Source organism: Bufo bufo, chromosome 6 (assembly GCF_905171765.1).
Source record: "Bufo bufo chromosome 6, aBufBuf1.1, whole genome shotgun sequence".
Taxonomy (NCBI): Eukaryota; Metazoa; Chordata; class Amphibia; order Anura; family Bufonidae; genus Bufo; species Bufo bufo.
Genome location: NC_053394.1, coordinates 172806033 through 172823353, shown reverse-complemented (window position 1 = coordinate 172823353; position 17321 = coordinate 172806033). Strand labels below are relative to the sequence as shown.

The window sequence follows — 17321 nt, the reverse complement described above, 5'->3', positions numbered from 1 at the left end:
AAAAGAGTACAGGGGCACATCATAGTAAAGGTTATCATATAATAAACAATATACAATTATGTTTATACAGTAAGGCAGGCATCCTCAAACTGCGGCCCTCCAGCTGTTGAAAAACTACAACTCCCAGCATGCCCGAACAGCCTACAGGTATCAGCCTACAGCAGGGCATTGTGGGAGTTGTAGTTTTACAACAGCTGGAGGGCCGCAGTTTGAGGATGCCTGCAGTAAGGCATGGTGGTGTGCTTAACAACATGGTCTTCAGGGTATCCAGCAGCTCCCCTGGCCAGCGCAATCGCAGATCTCTTCCCCCAACAAAAATGTCTGGGACTGGATGGGGTGACAGATCTCCCATGCACAGCAGCCAACAACCACTTTAACTGAACTATTGGTCCAAGTTGAAAGCGATTGGAATGACCTTCCACAGGGGGATCTCCAGTATCTGTATGACTGTTACCATGCCAGAGTGACCCTGTCTCAACATATACCTGGTTATATTCAACCCAAAATAAAGGAAGCATAACCTTGGTTGTGAGATCATTAACCAAGTACCATTAGCAGTTTATACTTTGTCAACCTCAAAGGGTTATCCCATGAATAATGTAAAAATAAAGATCATACATAATCTCATACATGACAGTGTCTGTCTAACAAAGCTAGAACCAGCTCTGAACCTCACATGGATCCAGAGATCTCCCCATTCATTGCTTCCATTGTTCTGCTAAATTTAGTTCAAGCTGTTAGGTTGGGGTGTGTGCTTTCTGCGCAGCGGGAGGCAGTTAAAGGATGGAACTGAGCATGTACTTCCTTCTCGGTCAGCAGGACAGAGAAATTAGAAAAAGAGCAAACAGCAGGTGGCGCCGTACAAATATATTTTTATTGAATATATATGAACACATCCTAGATCTGAATTAATTAAATATTCTTCTGAAATACTTTGTTCTTTACATAGTTGAATGTGCTGACAACAAAATCACACAAAAATAAAGAAATGGAAATCAAATTTTTCAACCCATGGAAGTCTGCATTTGGAGTCGCACTCAAAATTAAAGTGGAAAAACACACTACAGGCTGATCCAACTTTGATGTAATGTCCTTAAAACAAGTCAAAATGAGGCTCAGTAGTGTGTGTGGCCTCCACGTGCCTGTATGACCTCCCTACAACGCCTGTGCATGCTCCTGATGAGGTGGTGGACGGTCTCCTGAGGGATCTCCTCCCAGACCTGGACTAAAGCATCTGCCAACTCCTGGACAGTCTGGTGCAATGTGACGTTGGTGGATAGAGCGAGACATGATGTCCCAGATGTGCTCAATTGGATTCAGGTCTGAGGAACGGGCGGGCCAGTCCATAGCATCAATGCCTTCGTCTTGCAGGAACTGCTAACGCAATCCAGCCACATGAGGTCTAGCATTGTCTTGCATTAGGAGGAACCCAGGGCCAACTGCACCAGCATATGGTCTCACAAGGGGTCTGAGGATCTCATCTCGGTACCTAATGACAGTCGGGCTACCTCTGGTGAGCACATGGAGGGCTGTGCGGCCCTCCAAAGAAATGCCACCCCACACCATTACTGACCCAATGCCAAACCGGTCATGCTGGAGGATGTTGCAGGCAGCAGAACGTTCTCCACGGCGTCTCCAGACTCTGTCACGTCTGTCACATGTGCTCAGTGTGAACCTGCTTTCATCTGTGAAGAGCACAGGGCGCCAGTGGCGAATTTGCCAATCTTGGTGTTCTCTGGAAAATGCCAAACGTCCTGCACGGTGTTGGGCTGTAAGCACAACCCCCACCTGTGGACGTCGGGCCCTCATATCACCCTCATGGAATCTGTTTCTGACCGTTTGAGCAGACTCATGCACATTTGTGGCCTGCTGGAGGTCATTTTGCAGGGCTCTGGCAGTGCTCCTCCTGTTCCTCCTTGCACAAAGGCGGAGGTAGTGGTCCTGCTGCTGGGTTGTTGCCCTCCTACGGCCTCCTCCACATCTCCTGATGTACTGGCCTGTCTCCTGGTAGCACCTCCTTGCTCTGGACACTACGCTGACAGACACAGCAAACCTTCTTGCCACAGCTCGCATTGATGTGCCATCCTGGATAAGCTGCACTACCTGAGCCACTTGTGTGGGTTGTAGACTCCGTCTCATGCTACCACTAGAGTGAAAGCACCGGCAGCATTCAAAAGTGACCAAAACATCAGCCAGGAAGCATAGGAACGGAGAAGTGGTCTGTGGGCACCACCTGCAGAACCACTCCTTTATTGGGGGGGTATTGCTAATTGCCTATAATTTCCACCTGTTGTCTATCCCATTTGCACAACAGCATGTGAAATTGATTGTCACTCAGTGTTACTTCCTAAGTGGACAGTTTGATTTCACAGAAGTGTGATTGACTTGGAGTTACATTGTGTTGTTTAAGTGTTCCCTTTATTTTTTTGAGCTGTGTATGTATGTATGTATATGTGTGTGTGTGTGTGTGTGTGTGTGTGTGTGTGTGTGTATATATATATATATAATATAAATATATATATATATATATATATATATATAAAAAAACAAGTTATTGCATAAAATATATGAATTGTAATATCATTAATTGTAATATACAGAGAGGGGCTACTTATTGCTCTTCACTTCCCTCTGTATGTCAAATTGTTGAAGGGAATGATGGAAGGACAGAAGTAGAAGCAACCTTGAGTATTTACATTCTTGTGATGGGTGTATTTTTTATGGATTACCCATATACATTCATGTATCAACCTAGTGTCTTTATATATTGCTCCGATGTATTCAGCTCCTGTATCAATTCCTGATTAAGCAAACAGCTCTCATATTTGGTTTGCAACAGTTTGTCGATCTGTTTATAGTATCATATTGCATTAGTGGCACTCAGTAAAAAAAAAAAAACGCTTCAGTTTTATCCTAATGCATTCTACAAAGAATGCTACAAAGATTAGGTCTGTCGGGTCTTTGATGTGGTGCTCTTTGAAGTGTTTAGAATTTTTCTCAACCATTTTTTATATTGGTCATGTTCGGATATTTTTTTTTAAAACATTCTTTTAGTTCTACCTACAGTATGTATTGTTTTTTGCAGGGACATTCGATCATATACATGACATTTGGTTGAGTTACTTGTCAAAAATTCTCAGATCTCATAAGTTAAAGGAATCTTGATTTGAGATCTGGTATTTTTTTTACAGTTATTACATTTACCACATTTGAAAAAAACTTTTACATTTAGCCAGTTGTGTAGAGAATTCTCTCCTTTCTTTTGTTTTTACTGATGGTGCTATTTTTAGTCCCAAGTTTAGGGCTTTACTATAAGTAATTTGAGGTGACATTGTTAAGAGGTCCAATAATTTTATCCTTCAGAACATGATGCTGGTGTTTAATAATTGTTTCTACTTTTTTTGTATTGTGCATTGAAGGGTAAAATAATCCGTATAATCTAATTATCATATTATCCATTTTATATTGTTTGTAAAGGAAGAACTTCTGCCCATATCCCTTACTTTCATTAAAGCTGTATCAACCACCTTGGGTGGGTATTCTTTAGCCAAAAATTGTTCTCTCATTTCTTTTGCCTCTTCCTCGAATTTCTCCCCTTGTGTACGATTCCATTTTAAATGGCGAAACTGGCACATAGGTATATTCAACAGCCATCTTAGAAGGTGGCAGCTTGAGTACAATATGTAGCTGTTTTTAGCCACTGATTTCTGGAATGTACTACATATAAATCTACAGTCTTGGACTCTAGTTAATAGATCTAAGAATTCTATCAGATTTTTACTTCTATTTGACGTAAAACGTAAATTGTTCTGATTTGTCATTGATATTTTTCAGAAATTCCAGTTCTGTTTTTTTTGTCATATAAAGAGGACATTAGCGATGTATCTATGCCAGAGCACCAGGTCTCCCCCCAGTCTTGGCACAATATTTTGTTGTTCCCAATGTGCCATAAATAAATTTGCATAACTGGGGGCAAACCTGGTGCCCATGGCGGTCCCTTTTTGTTTGAATTCGATTATTTACAAAGTAAAAATAATTGTCAATATATACTGTACTCCTTCTGCTATATAGTCTTTGTGTTTCCTAAGGTTTACCGCTCATCTCTAGCTGTGTATTTAATGCTTCAATTCCTTGTTTATGGTCTATTATGGTGTATAGTGAGTTGACGTCCAACGTGCCCAAAATCCAATGCGATTTCATATTTGAGATTTTCTATTAATCGTATTATTTGTGTAGTATCTTTTTGAAATGGTGTACTTCACTGTGGGTTGTAGAATCCTGTCAATATATTGAGACAGATTGGACGTCAAGGATCCTATAACCGAGATTATTGGTCGACCCGGCGTTTTTCTTTTTTCTTTTTTTTTTATCTTTATGTATTTTCGGGTGACGGTAAAAAATCGGCAGTCTTTGTGGTGTTCCTACTATAAATTTATATTCCTGTTCTGAAAGTATATTTTTCTCTAGTCCCCTTCTACAATATTCCCTCAATGACTTCTCAAATTCCTTAAGTAGAGTCCCCCTTAAACGTTTATATGTTGTCTCATCTGATTGTCTTACAGTCTAAATTATAATGATCGGCTTCTAAAATCACAATCGCACCTCCTTTTTATCTGCAGGTCGGATAATTATATTTTCTTGATTTTGTAATTGTTTTGTCGCCTGAATTTCTTGCATAGTGAGATAGTTTTTCTTCTCAGTTTTGTATCTTTCATCCTCCTTTATATCTGTTTCTACACACTTAGAAAAAGTAGCCAATTCTTGTCCTATCTCTTGTCTCGGATACATCCTAGTTTTTTGTTTTAATTCTGTATGGACATATTTTGAGTTTTCTGTTTATTCCCCGTTCTATAGGATTATTTTATGAAATATATATTTTTAAACATTTCCTGATTAAATTTTTCCATGCCTAGGTGTCAAATTTTTTGGTTAATTTTGTTGAAGGTGCAAATTTTAATCCCTTATTTAATATCCTCGAACTTAAATAGAAGTAGAACTTAAATTAACAATTGTATCCTCTTTTGTGTGTGTCTCAATTGTTGTAATTGATCCTTTTTTCTTTTCCTTTCCTCTCCTCCTTTTTTTTTTTTTTCTCCTCTGGTGCATATTGTCTGTGATATTCTCTCTGAGATGTTTCCTGAATGTGATTGGTGTTGATATTTGTTTCGCGGTTCTGATGTCCTTTGGTATTGTCGTGATATGTGATCCCGCCCCTGATCTGGGTGTCTGTCTCAAATTGTATTGATGTGACGTCGATGGTGATTGTCGATACATCCGTGTTGGTTGGGTGTATATCTTGTGATGTGAAGGAGTCCTGTCTAAAAAATGAAATGTGAGTTATCCCAAATTTCATATATATTGGTCACAGGTTCATTTTATCTTATCTGTCCATTATTTTCATGTTCTTGTATTTGTCTATTGTCTTGTATTTTGCTTTATCTGTTGTTCTCCCCTTTCTTCCTTGTTATGTGGTTTAGGTTGTTTGCTTCTTATATTATAATATTCCTAAACTTCTTAACTTTTTTATTAAGAATTTATGTTCTGTGTAGGCTTTTACATGTCCTCTCCTGCCACCTATATATTGTAGCCAGGGCTGGCATTAGTGTGGGGCAAACTGGGCAATTGCCCTGTTCCCCGTCACCAAAGTGGCTTCTTTCCAGTTAGTGGCGGATTACAATAGGGACGTTCGGGTCGGCAGCCCCTGGCCTAGCACCGCTGGGGGCCTAACACCGAACGCCCACATATTACGGCGGGGCACGGGAACGCATATTTCCCTGCCCCGCCGCCAATCACCACAATAGGCTTCAGGCCTAGTAGGCAGGCATGCGCTTGTGTCAGGATGCAGCACAGTGAAGTGTGTGCGCCTGGACATGGGTATTTAGCTTTCTAATTTTATTTTATGTTCCAACTTTGGGGGACATGGGGGGGACATACACGGAGACATGTGAAGAGATGGTACATTGGGGAGAAATTGCAGTATGTGGCAAATTACTATGTGAGGGAAAAATATTAGGGCGGGATTATTGTGTGGGGGCAAATTATTATGGGCGGGATTACTATGTGGGGGCAAATTACTATATGGGGCAATGTGGGGGAAACTACTATGTGGGGGGGCAAATTACTATCGGGGTATTACTATATGGAGGCAGTGTGGAAGGCCTTGCTATTGGGGAGGCACTGTAGCGGGCAATTCTATTTTTGGGGACACTATACAGGGATTATTACCTGGAGCACAATATAGGGTGTTGATACACTGCTCAAAAAAATAAAGGGAACACTTAAACAACACAATGTAACTCCAAGTCAATCACACTTCTGTGAAATCAAACTGTCCACTTAGGAAGCAACACTGAGTGACAATCAATTTCACATGCTGTTGTGCAAATGGGATAGACAACAGGTGGAAATTATAGGCAATTAGCAAGACACCCCCAATAAAGGAGTGGTTCTGCAGGTGGTTACCACAGACCACTTCTCAGTTCCTATGCTTCCTGGCTGATATTTTGGTCACTTTTGAATGCTGGCGGTGCTTTCACTCTAGTGGTAGCATAAGACGGAGTCTACAACCCCCACAAGTGGCTCAGGTAGTGCAGCTCATCTAGGATGGCACATCAATGCGAGCTGTGGCAAGACTGTTTGCTGTGTCTGTCAGCGTAGTGTCCAGATCATGGAGGCGCTACCAGGAGACAGGCTAATACATCAGGAGACGTGGAGGAGGCCGTAGGAGGGCAACAACCCAGCAGCAGGACCGCTTACTCCGCCTTTGTGCAAGGAGGAAGAGGAGGAGCACTGCCAGAGCCCTGCAAAATGACCTCCAGCAGGCCACAAATGTGCATGTGTCTGCTCAAACGGTCAGAAACAGACTCCATGAGGGTGATATGAGGGCCCGACGTCCACAGGTGGGGGTTGTGCTTACAGCCCAACACCGTGCAGGACGTTTGGCATTTTCCAGAGAACACCAAGATTGGCAAATTCGCCACTGGCGCCCTGTGCTCTTCACAGATGAAAGCAGGTTCACACTGAGCACATGTGACAGACGTGACAGAGTCTGGAGACGCCGTGGAGAACGTTCTGCTGCCTGCAACATCCTCCAGCATGACCGGTTTGGCATTGGGTCAGTAAAGGTGTGGGGTGGCATTTCTTTGGAGGGCCGCACAGCCCTCCATGTGCTCGCCAGAGGTAGCCTGACTGCCATTAGGTACCAAGATGAGATCCTCAGACCCCTTGTGAGACCATATGCTGGTGCGGTTGGCCCTGGGTTCCTCCTAATGCAAGACAATGCTAGACCTCATGTGGCTGAAGTGTGTCAGCAGTTCCTGCAAGACGAAGGCATTGATGCTATGGACTGGCCCGCCCGTTCCCCAGACCTGAATCCAATTGAGCACATCTGGGACATCATGTCTCGCTCTATCCACCAACGTCACGTTGCACCACAGACTGTCCAGGAGTTGGCAGATGCTTTAGTCCACGTCTGGGAGGAGATCCCTCAGGAGACCGTCCGCCACCTCATCAGGAGCATGTAGGGGGGTCATACAGGCATGTGGAGGCCACACACACTACTGTGCCTCATTTTGACTTGTTTTAAGGACATTACATCAAAGTTGGATCAGCCTGTAGTGTGTTTTTCCACTTTAGTTTTGAGTGTGACTCCAAATCCAGACCTCCATGGGTTGAAAAATTTGATTTCCATTTTTTTATTTTTGTGTGATTTTGTTGTCAGCACATTCAACTATGTAAAGAACAAAGTATTTCAGAAGAATATTTAATTAACTCAGATCTAGGATGTTATTTTTGTGTTCCCTTTATTTTTTTGAGCAGTGTATTATTACTGGGGCACTCTAGGGGACATTATAGCTGCTGTGGACACTATAGGGACATTTGGGGTAATTTATCAAACTGGTGTAAAATAGAACTGGCTTAGTTGCCCATAGCAACCGATCAGATTTCACTTTTCATTTTTGACAGCTCTTTTGGAAATCCAGTTCTACTTTACACTAGTTTGATAAATGACTCTGTCTATTTGGGTCACTATTTTTATTTCCGCAGTATAGTACTGGGGACATTGCGGGGCACAACAGGCACGGTATTGGGAGTGTCAGCAGGATGACACTGTGGGGACACCAGGATGGGGAGGTTGATGGAAAAATTTAGAAATCTAACGTGTCTGTGTTACAAACTTTGTAGAGACTAGATGCGGCTAAAAGAATTTGTCATGACTGTCTATATATGTTTTGTCTTTCCAACCTGCTTCTTGTTTTCTTCAGTTAAAAGCTTTACCTGGGAATTTGATATGGATGGTCTATCCTCAGGATAGCGATAGAAGAAAATTGCAGAGCAGCACACATGGACCTCACAACCAATCCGGAATGCACCAGCCGTGATAGGACCACCGATCCACAGCAGTCCCATAAGCAATGGTAGAGAGTAAAAGGGTTCACAGCAGCATGTCCGGTGTGACTGTTTATTGGGAACAAAGAGTGCACACACAAAAGGATACGACGTTTCGGCTATGCAATAGCCTTTATCAAGTATACAGATGCAAAAGAGTGAGCAGTCATATATACAACAGCGTGGCCACCCATGTGGCATAGTGTAGCCAATAGGCTAAAAGGTCAATCAAAAGCACATGTGTTATAATTAAAATGGTCTGAGCTCCAATCGGACTAATGATAAACAAAAGTTACGTATACCTGCACATCATTGAAACTCATCCACATACCTCAGTCATATCGATTCCAAAAGTCAGCGTCTCGACAGACCTACTGCGCATGTCTGTGACGTCATCACGTTTCAATATGGGCGGGCCGCCGTCACAAGCATCCGCGATGCGGCCACACCTCACTCTGTGACTACAGTGTCCACAACCAATGAGCGCTTATACAGCAAATCACATGTAGAGCGCATCATCGGCCCACGTGATCGTCACCTGACCGCCAAAAGGTCCTAGATCCACCTAATAGTAAATGGGTAAATTAATGACAATCTAATTGTCACTGAACCTCGGCTAAGGGAAAAAAAGGAGGGCAATGGGTGTCTGCATATACTATGGAGCTAGTGAACCTAAAAAATTGTACCACAAGGGGACAACTAGTTAAAGTGCAAAAATACAATGTGAATCCTATATCTTAGAGTAACATATAAAAACATTATCTATCGAATCGGACAGTAGTAAATTAAAATATTCTACCTATCTACACTGTTAACATTGAATTCAATGTTAAGTCCCTGGGGTTGTAGGGATTGTAATGTGAAAATCCATTTTAACTCTTTTTTTTTTTTTTTTTTTTTTTTTTTTTTTCCCTCAACATGCGCTCCCTATCACCTCCTCTATTGGGGACCTGAACAGAATCGATGACCCGGAATCTCAGTAGGCTGACAGTTGTCACAATCAACAAAATGTTTAGCCACCGGCTTATCCATCATTTTTTTTCCTTATAGTGCTTTTGCGTTTGTTGATACGCTCCCTAATCTCCATGGTCGTCTCGACCACGTAGATCAAACTACAGGGGCAAACTATTATGTAGATGACAAACCAATATGTCATCTACATAATTCCAATATGTCATACAAAGAGAGGGCAGCCCCTCTCGGCGTGGGTGATTACTGTCATATCTTAGATTGTTCCTATCTGTAGGCTATTGCAAACGTCGTATCCTTTTGTGTGCACTCTTGGTTCCCAATAAACAGTCACAGCGGACATGCTGCTGTGAACCCTTTTACTTTCTACTATCCTCAGGATAGGTCATCAATATCAGATTAGTGGGGATCCGACTCCTGACACCCCTGCTTATCAGATGTTTGAAAAGGACTCTCTATAGTTTACCAAGCACAGCGCCAAACATTAGACAGCAGCGATGCTTGGTATTTCACTTGAATGGGACTGAACTGCAATTAGGCCATGTGACTGATATACAGTGACAACACTGGTTGCCCAACAGTTAATCAGCAGGGGTCCTGGAAGATGGACGCCAGCCGATCTAATATTGATGATCTATCCTAAAGATAATCTTGTACACCTTGCTGGTACTGTATTACACTGCAGTTTCTCTGCACGAGAATCTGCATGGAAAAACCATGTGTAATCCACAATCAGTGCAGGCAGGCTATGTGTGAATGTGTTTTGTGCAATATTTATTTTCGGGGCCCCACTTAAAATTTTGCCCAGGGCCACACTTTGTCTAAAACAGGCCCTGATTGTAGCAGGACAGAAGGAAGGGAATTTAACAGTATGAGAGGTAACATGGAGATAAGAACATGATCAGAATACAAAGAGGGTTCCCGAATGTACTTCTATAATATGATGTCATGGGAGCAGAAGTTCTAAGAAATGTGACAAAACTAGAGAAGGAAACATAGACCTGGTGCTGGTGGAAGGGCTGTATAGTAGAAGATTAAGATTATTAGCTGTGTATTTTGTGTATGTTTGAATGTGTAATTGAGTTTTTCTAGTTTCTTTGTATAACAGTAGTATTCTGTATGTAGGTTTACGAGGTAATGAAGAAGCCAGATAAATATTTAAGTTACTCCCAAATGCCAGAAATTATGAGTAGAGTTCAGACTTTCATGGTGTATTCTCAACCTAAAGCATTGATAAATGAAGAAGAAATCCTGGAAATCGCCAACAACATAATTCAGTTGCTGACAGGAGAGGTGAGTATTGTTGGGAATTCTAAGACCTTAATATGCATGAGAGGTCATGACTGTAACTTTCTGTGTCAGGTTCCTATAAGATATGAAGACATCACAGTCTGTTTCTCCATGGAGGAGTGGGCGTATGTAGAAGGACACACAGATCTCTATAATAAACTGGTTTCTCCAGGTAAGAACTATCATTTATGTTTTACCCTTAGTATAAGATCCCAATAATGGCATTCCAAGGTGCTCAGAAAGCTATACCTGTCGTGGCTAAGACTATTTCCAGCCTCACTAAATTGCAACAATTCTGTAGCTCAGGTCACCGTCTGCTTCCAATCCCATTCTCCAGGCTTTGCTAAATGATTTCACATTGACAAGTTTCCCAAGAGCATGCTGGGTGACCCACTATATAATGTCTCTATAGGCCCTGTGTCACACACTGCAGCAGCTAGGCACCACCACTCTTGTGATGAACAAGTCACTTTGGTCTCCAGTGCACGGATTGTCCAATGATTAACAAACCCCTTCAAACCTCCAGCTCACTGTTGCACTTTCAATGGACAGACCTACCACAGGTCCAATCACAGGTTTACTTGAAACCAAACATGAACCGTCTCCATTCTGCTCTTTTGGCACCAAAACACGCCCTTTCATCAGTTCTCTCCTATCGGCCTTTATGGCATCCCAAGGTGCACAACCATGATGTTAGCAGCACCTCCTCCTGTTAACTTAAAGCTTGTAAACCAGTAATTTCTGCTCTCTGGTATTGTGACTGGGCATGGAGGTGGTGCTGCGTATTGCAGACTGCCATATGCATTCATATAGCTGAATTATAAAAAAAAATAAAAAATTGGGATCAAAGTAGAACTTTAAAATTTAGGCATCCAATGTATTATACACCTCAGAATTTCCTACTGGAACCCCGGCCAGATGCTTTATGTTTTGTTACCTATATTGCTTAACACAGATGCTTGATACATTTTCATATATTCCGGACTGTTGGCCATCCAGTGTTTAATATTCCAGGAGATTGGAAATTCTGATATTAGGCAGTCATGCATAGCGTTTTAATTAATCCTGGAAGTAGCATGTGTGAGTGGAAGGAACAACCAGTATACCATTTTTTTCGTCCAGTTAAAAAATTGGGCCAAACTACAGGTGCATCTCAATAAACTAGAATATAATGGAAAAGTTAATTTATTTCAGTAATTCAATTCAAAAAGTGAAACTCATATATTCTATAGATTTATTACACACAGATTGATCTATTTTAAGCATTTATTTAATTTAATATTGATGATTATGGCTTATAGATAATGAAAACCCAAAAGTCAGTATCTCAGAAAATTTGAATATTATGACAGACTAAAATGATTTTAATACAGAAAAGTCTTATTGAAAAGTATGTACAGTACTGTTTATGCACTCAATACTTTGTCGGGGCTCCTTTTCCATGAATTACTGCATTAATGCGGCATGGAGTTGATCAGATGGTGGCACTGCTGAAGTTTTATGGAAGCCCAGGTTTCTTTGATGGTGGCCTTCAGCTTCAGAGTCTGGTGTCTCTCATCTTCCTCTTGACAATACCCCATAGATTTCCTGTGGGGTTTAGGTCAGGTGAGTTTGCTGGCCAATCACACAGTGATACCGTGGTTATTAGACCAGATATTGGTACTTTTGGCAGTGTGGACAGGTGCAAAGTCCTGCTGAAAAATGAAATCTGCATCTCCAAAAAGCTTGTCAGCTGAGTGAAGCATGAAGTGCTTTAAAAATTCCTGGTAGACTGCTGCATTGACTTTAGGCTCAATATAACAGTGGACCAACACCAGCAGATGACAGCTTCCCAAACCATCACTGACTGTGGAAACTTCACACTGGACCTCAAGGAACTTGGATTATGTGCTTCCACTTTTCCTCCACACTTTGGGACCTTGATTACCAAATGAAATGCAAAATTTACTTCAATCTGAAAACAGGACTTTGGACAACTGAGCAACAGTCCAGTCCTTTTTATCCTTGGCACAGGCAAGACGCTTCTGATGTGGGTTCTGAGTGGCTTAACACAAAGAATGCGACAGTTGTTGCCCATGTCCTGGATACGTCTGTCTGTGGTGGCTCTTAAACACTTATTCCAGCCACAGTTCACTCCTTGTGAATCTCCCCCAAATTATTGAATGGCCTTTTCCTGACTAACCTTTCAAGGCTGTGGCTATCCCTGTTCCTTGTGCATCTTTTACTACCACACTTTTCCTTGTACTCAACTTTCCATTAGTATGCTTGGATACAGGGCTCTGGGAATAGCAAGCTCCTTTAGCAATGACCATTTGTGGCTTACCCTCCTTGTGAGGAGTGTGAATGACTTCTGTCTTCTGGACAACTTAGGAAACCTTAGCAGGTTTTTGTGTTGATTATCTGGTTAGAGTATAAACCTACAATATTGAATGAATTTTTTTTTTTTTTTTTTACAATATTCTAATTTTCTGAGATGCTGACTTCTGGTTTTCCATTAGCTGAAATGAATCACTGTATGTTATGAATCTATATAATGAGTTTCCACTTTTTGAATAGAATTACTGAAATTAACTTTTCGATGATATTGTAATTTGAGATGCACTGGTGTGTGTATGTATATGTGTATGTGTGTGTGTATATGTATATGTATATATATATATATATATATAATCTATATCTGTGCTCAGCTTTCCCTGCTCTTTAACATGCTGCCTGCAGATTGGCATTTTGAGAAATGTCATTGTATATTGGCCAACCCTTTTTGATCTCTGCACATATATAAGATATACTTGTCCCAGAGTACTCAGGAGAAGGTAAAAGGAGTCCTGAGGGATCTCAGGGAAGATGATGACATAATCGCCCAAACGGGAAACCTGGACCGCAGCTGCATGACGTATATATTGTCTTGAATATACATTAATGTACGTTAACAGACCTAATGCAACTTTTCCTTGCTCCAAACACTTTTTTGAAGTGGCGAGAAAAGGGGATGGGGAAGCGGGTGGTACGGCAGGCCCGGCACATTTATCATTTTCCACGCTGGTCTTTTGGCTTTGAAAATGCCTTAAATGTATGCCAGCAAAGGAAGTGCAGATGGACTTAAGACCAGAATGGAAAACAATTATCTTAATAAAAGTCACCCAATGTTTTTAGGAAAAATACTGCATTTTGGCATGGTTTTTCTCAGATGTTTGGTGAAAGCCAATATGGAGTAATAAGACGCACTACAAACAGTAGCCGAATTTACTAATCCTACAGATGTCATACACTTAGACAGGCTGTCTAGACCTGTGCCAGATTTATCGCAGTGTCTCAGGCTGAATAATAAATGTGGTGCAGGGATATACACTTTTTTTTTTATTGTAAATCATCTCTTGGTTGGCTTTCTTTGAGACAAAATTTTACACCAGAATTGTGGCATGATTTTACTGCCATGACCTCTTTCCTACAAATCCTCTTGCTACGTCCTGTCCCTTTTTCAAGCAAGTTGGGGAAAAACTGTATAAATCCTGGTTGTGCCACTATTTAGACAGATTCTAGGGGCAGACACATACTATATGAATAGTTTTGAAGAGTAACTGGAATTCTGGTAATTGTGACATGACTAAAAATAGAAATGTCATGAACTTTCCATATGAAATTAATGTAATAGATCACCTATTACATATTCTAATTCATTTGTACTTGGCATTTGACAGATATAATTTAACACTTTTTTTTTTTTTTTTTTCCTTACAGAAAGCTCAATTTCTCACAACAAACCTGAAATCATATCTTTTATTCCAACTCCACTTGAAGATACAGTTAATAGCAATATGAAGTGTACACAGCAGAAAAATATCCAAGAAAATAAAATCTCAAGAAGAGGGTCAAGAACAGATGCTAAACAATCGTCTCAAGATGTAGACTCTTGCACCTCAAAACGGTACAAGCCTTCTGATATTAGAATGTATCTAAAAAACTCCACTGCTCGGAAATCAAGTGAAATCCCCTCACCAACTAAAGGCAGCCATAAAGATATAAACTCTGGAGAGTATAAAACATTGGGCAAATGCTTGATTTGTGCTGAACATCTTACAGGTGAATTGGAGATCAAGAACCTTGACGGCACCATCTGTGGAAAGTGTTTCAGGAAGACTTCTAGCAAACATGGCAAGAAAGTGGAGGACAAGTCTTATCCATGTTCTTTTTGTGAGAAAACCTTTACATGTAAGCCAACTTTAGTTATACATGAAAAAGTTCACACAGGAGATAGACCATTCTCCTGTCAGTGTGGGAAAAGCTTTAAGCAAAAGCATCATCTTGTCCGTCACAAAAAAAGCCATGTACTGGATAAGCCAGTCCTCTGTACTACATCTGCAGTCAAGAGGAAAGATATGACCATTCATAACCATACAGTTCACCAGCATCTTCATAAATGCATAGAATGTGGAGAAACTTTTCCAGATATGTCTCAATTCATTAATCATCAAAATGTCCATAAAACACTAAAACTGTTCCCTTGCGTGGAATGTGGGAAGACCTTTAAGGTCAAAGGCAATCGTGATGCACACATCAGAACCCACACTGGGGAAAGGCCATTTCCTTGCAAGGAGTGTGGAAAACAGTTTAGATATAAGTCCCATCTGCTGGCACATGAGAAAAGCCACACAGGAGAAAATGTGCTGGTTTGCAGTGAATGTGGCAGATGGTTTTACAACAAAAGTAGCCTTGAAACCCATCTGAGAGTCCACACAGGACTGAGGCCATTTTCTTGCTCTGAATGTGGAAAGTGCTATAGGAGGCGTCACCATCTTGTTTGCCATCAAAGGACTCACACAGGGGAGGAACCATATTGCTGCACAGTATGTGGTAAAACATTTAAGGATAAGACACCATTAATCAGACATGAGATCAGTCACACTGGAGAGAAACCACATTTTTGTGCTGAATGTGGACGAGCATTTACCAACCATGGTGACCTTGTTGTTCATAAAAGGATGCACACTGGAGAGAAACCTTACACCTGCTCAGAATGTCCCAGAGGGTTTGCAAAACAGTCCCAACTTGTGATACATCAAAGGAGTCACACAGGAGAGAAGCCGTTCCCTTGTTCAGGTTGTGAGAAGTGTTTTACCAGTAGCTCACAGCTTAGTAAGCATGTAAAGCATTGTTACACGGGACAGAACTGAGTCAGAGAGTTATCTTAGTTTGTGCTGTGATTACTGCATCAGCAAATCTCAAAATCCTTTAACAATAACCATTTCCTTTATTTTTCATATTTTATGTAGAATTGTTAAGAACCATATGTTATCTAAATAAAATTTATTTTTATTGATTCTGAATAGATTGCTGTGATATATCATGTCCTATGTGCATTTAGGTTCTGAAGCAGCAAATGGATGTCCTTTAGGGTTTGTATTATGGAAGTTTCTTAAAAACTGAGATCTTCCATACTGCACAATGATTTGGTTGCCATTCTTTGTTCACTCTGAGATCTATCTATCTATCTATCTATCTATCTATCTATCTATCTATCTATCTATCTATCTATCTATCTATCTATCTATCTATCTATCAAAACTGGACCACATACAAAGATGCCGTCACACCAGCGCTTTATGAAGGGGTAAAATAGTACTTTGTTCTCTAAATGCCAGATTCTGCACCAAATTTCTGTTACAATTAAGGTGCATATTGGTACATCTTAAAGGGGTTATCCTGGGGTGTGTGTGTGTTTGTGTGTGTTTTTTTTTTTTTCATGTTTTCTTTTTCTTGTTTAACTGCATTTACTATTATACAGTTCAATAAGCGCACCCAGGAAGAAAAGCCCACAGCCTGTGTGAGTGCAGTAGAGATCACAGATTTGAAAAAGGATATATTTAAAAAAAATAATATCTGGAGAACCCCCATTAAACCTGTTTTTGGTACAAATTAAGACAGAATTCTACATTTAGCATAGTAATTCTTGTTAGCTTTTGATGCAGCAAACTGGTATAGTAAGTTTTTTTTATTTTTGGCAATCGCACTCATATCCTTTTTCAGCCCCAAAGCATATAACCTTACGCTTCTCAATATCATTTAGCTGCTAATATGCTCACTTAATCAAAGTCATCTTGTAAGGATATGGTATCTACAACACTACAGAGCTTTGTGTGTACTGCAAATAGAGAGCCCAAGTTCTTCATCATTTATAGACTGGTTAAACCATAATGGTCCTACGGGGATACAACACTAGTCCAGTATGAATAAACCAATTACATATTTAAACTAATGGATCATAACGTGTACAACAGCTGCATGTTACGGACAGTATAAAATGCCTAAAGGGAATGTGTACTTTGGTTTACCCCCACAAACTACTGTAATAGCTGGATATGCTCAATCCAAATAGATTTTTTTTTTATCTTGGTGCTCATTAGTCTTCCCCGCAGTCAGCTAGAAAGGGTCTGTGTATGGCTGTATGTACACTTCATGGTGTCCTCAACACTTTAGTCCTACCCACTGTAGATGTCCATACAATCTATACGACTGTCAAATGCTCCCTAGGCGTCAGCCACAACTATCCCTCCAAACTCCCCCATATGCATACACGCTTAACTGAAAGCCAAAAAATATATACAAAATGCCACAAAGCAGATTATGCTAAGGCTAAAGTTATGTGCACCTAATATATTAAGAGGCGTACACCTCTT

At 40.7% G+C, this 17321-nt stretch overlaps 1 protein-coding gene across 2 annotated transcripts; it reads left to right on the top strand.

Moving 5' to 3' along the window:
• Window positions 1-14389: 14389 nt before the first annotated feature.
• On the top strand, window positions 14390-15965 carry LOC121005236 (zinc finger protein OZF-like). 2 transcript variants are annotated; one of them, XM_040437851.1, is made up of 2 exons: window positions 14390-14467; window positions 14522-15965. In XM_040437851.1, the coding sequence occupies exons 1-2, from the start codon at window positions 14463-14465 to the stop codon at window positions 15816-15818; spliced, it is 1302 nt and encodes a 433-aa protein (XP_040293785.1). In that variant the 5' UTR covers window positions 14390-14462; the 3' UTR covers window positions 15819-15965. The 2 variants fall into 2 exon arrangements, with proteins under 2 accessions (XP_040293785.1, XP_040293786.1); XM_040437852.1 differs by lacking the exon at window positions 14390-14467 and having other exon boundaries at window positions 14487-15965.
• Window positions 15966-17321: the final 1356 nt, after the last annotated feature.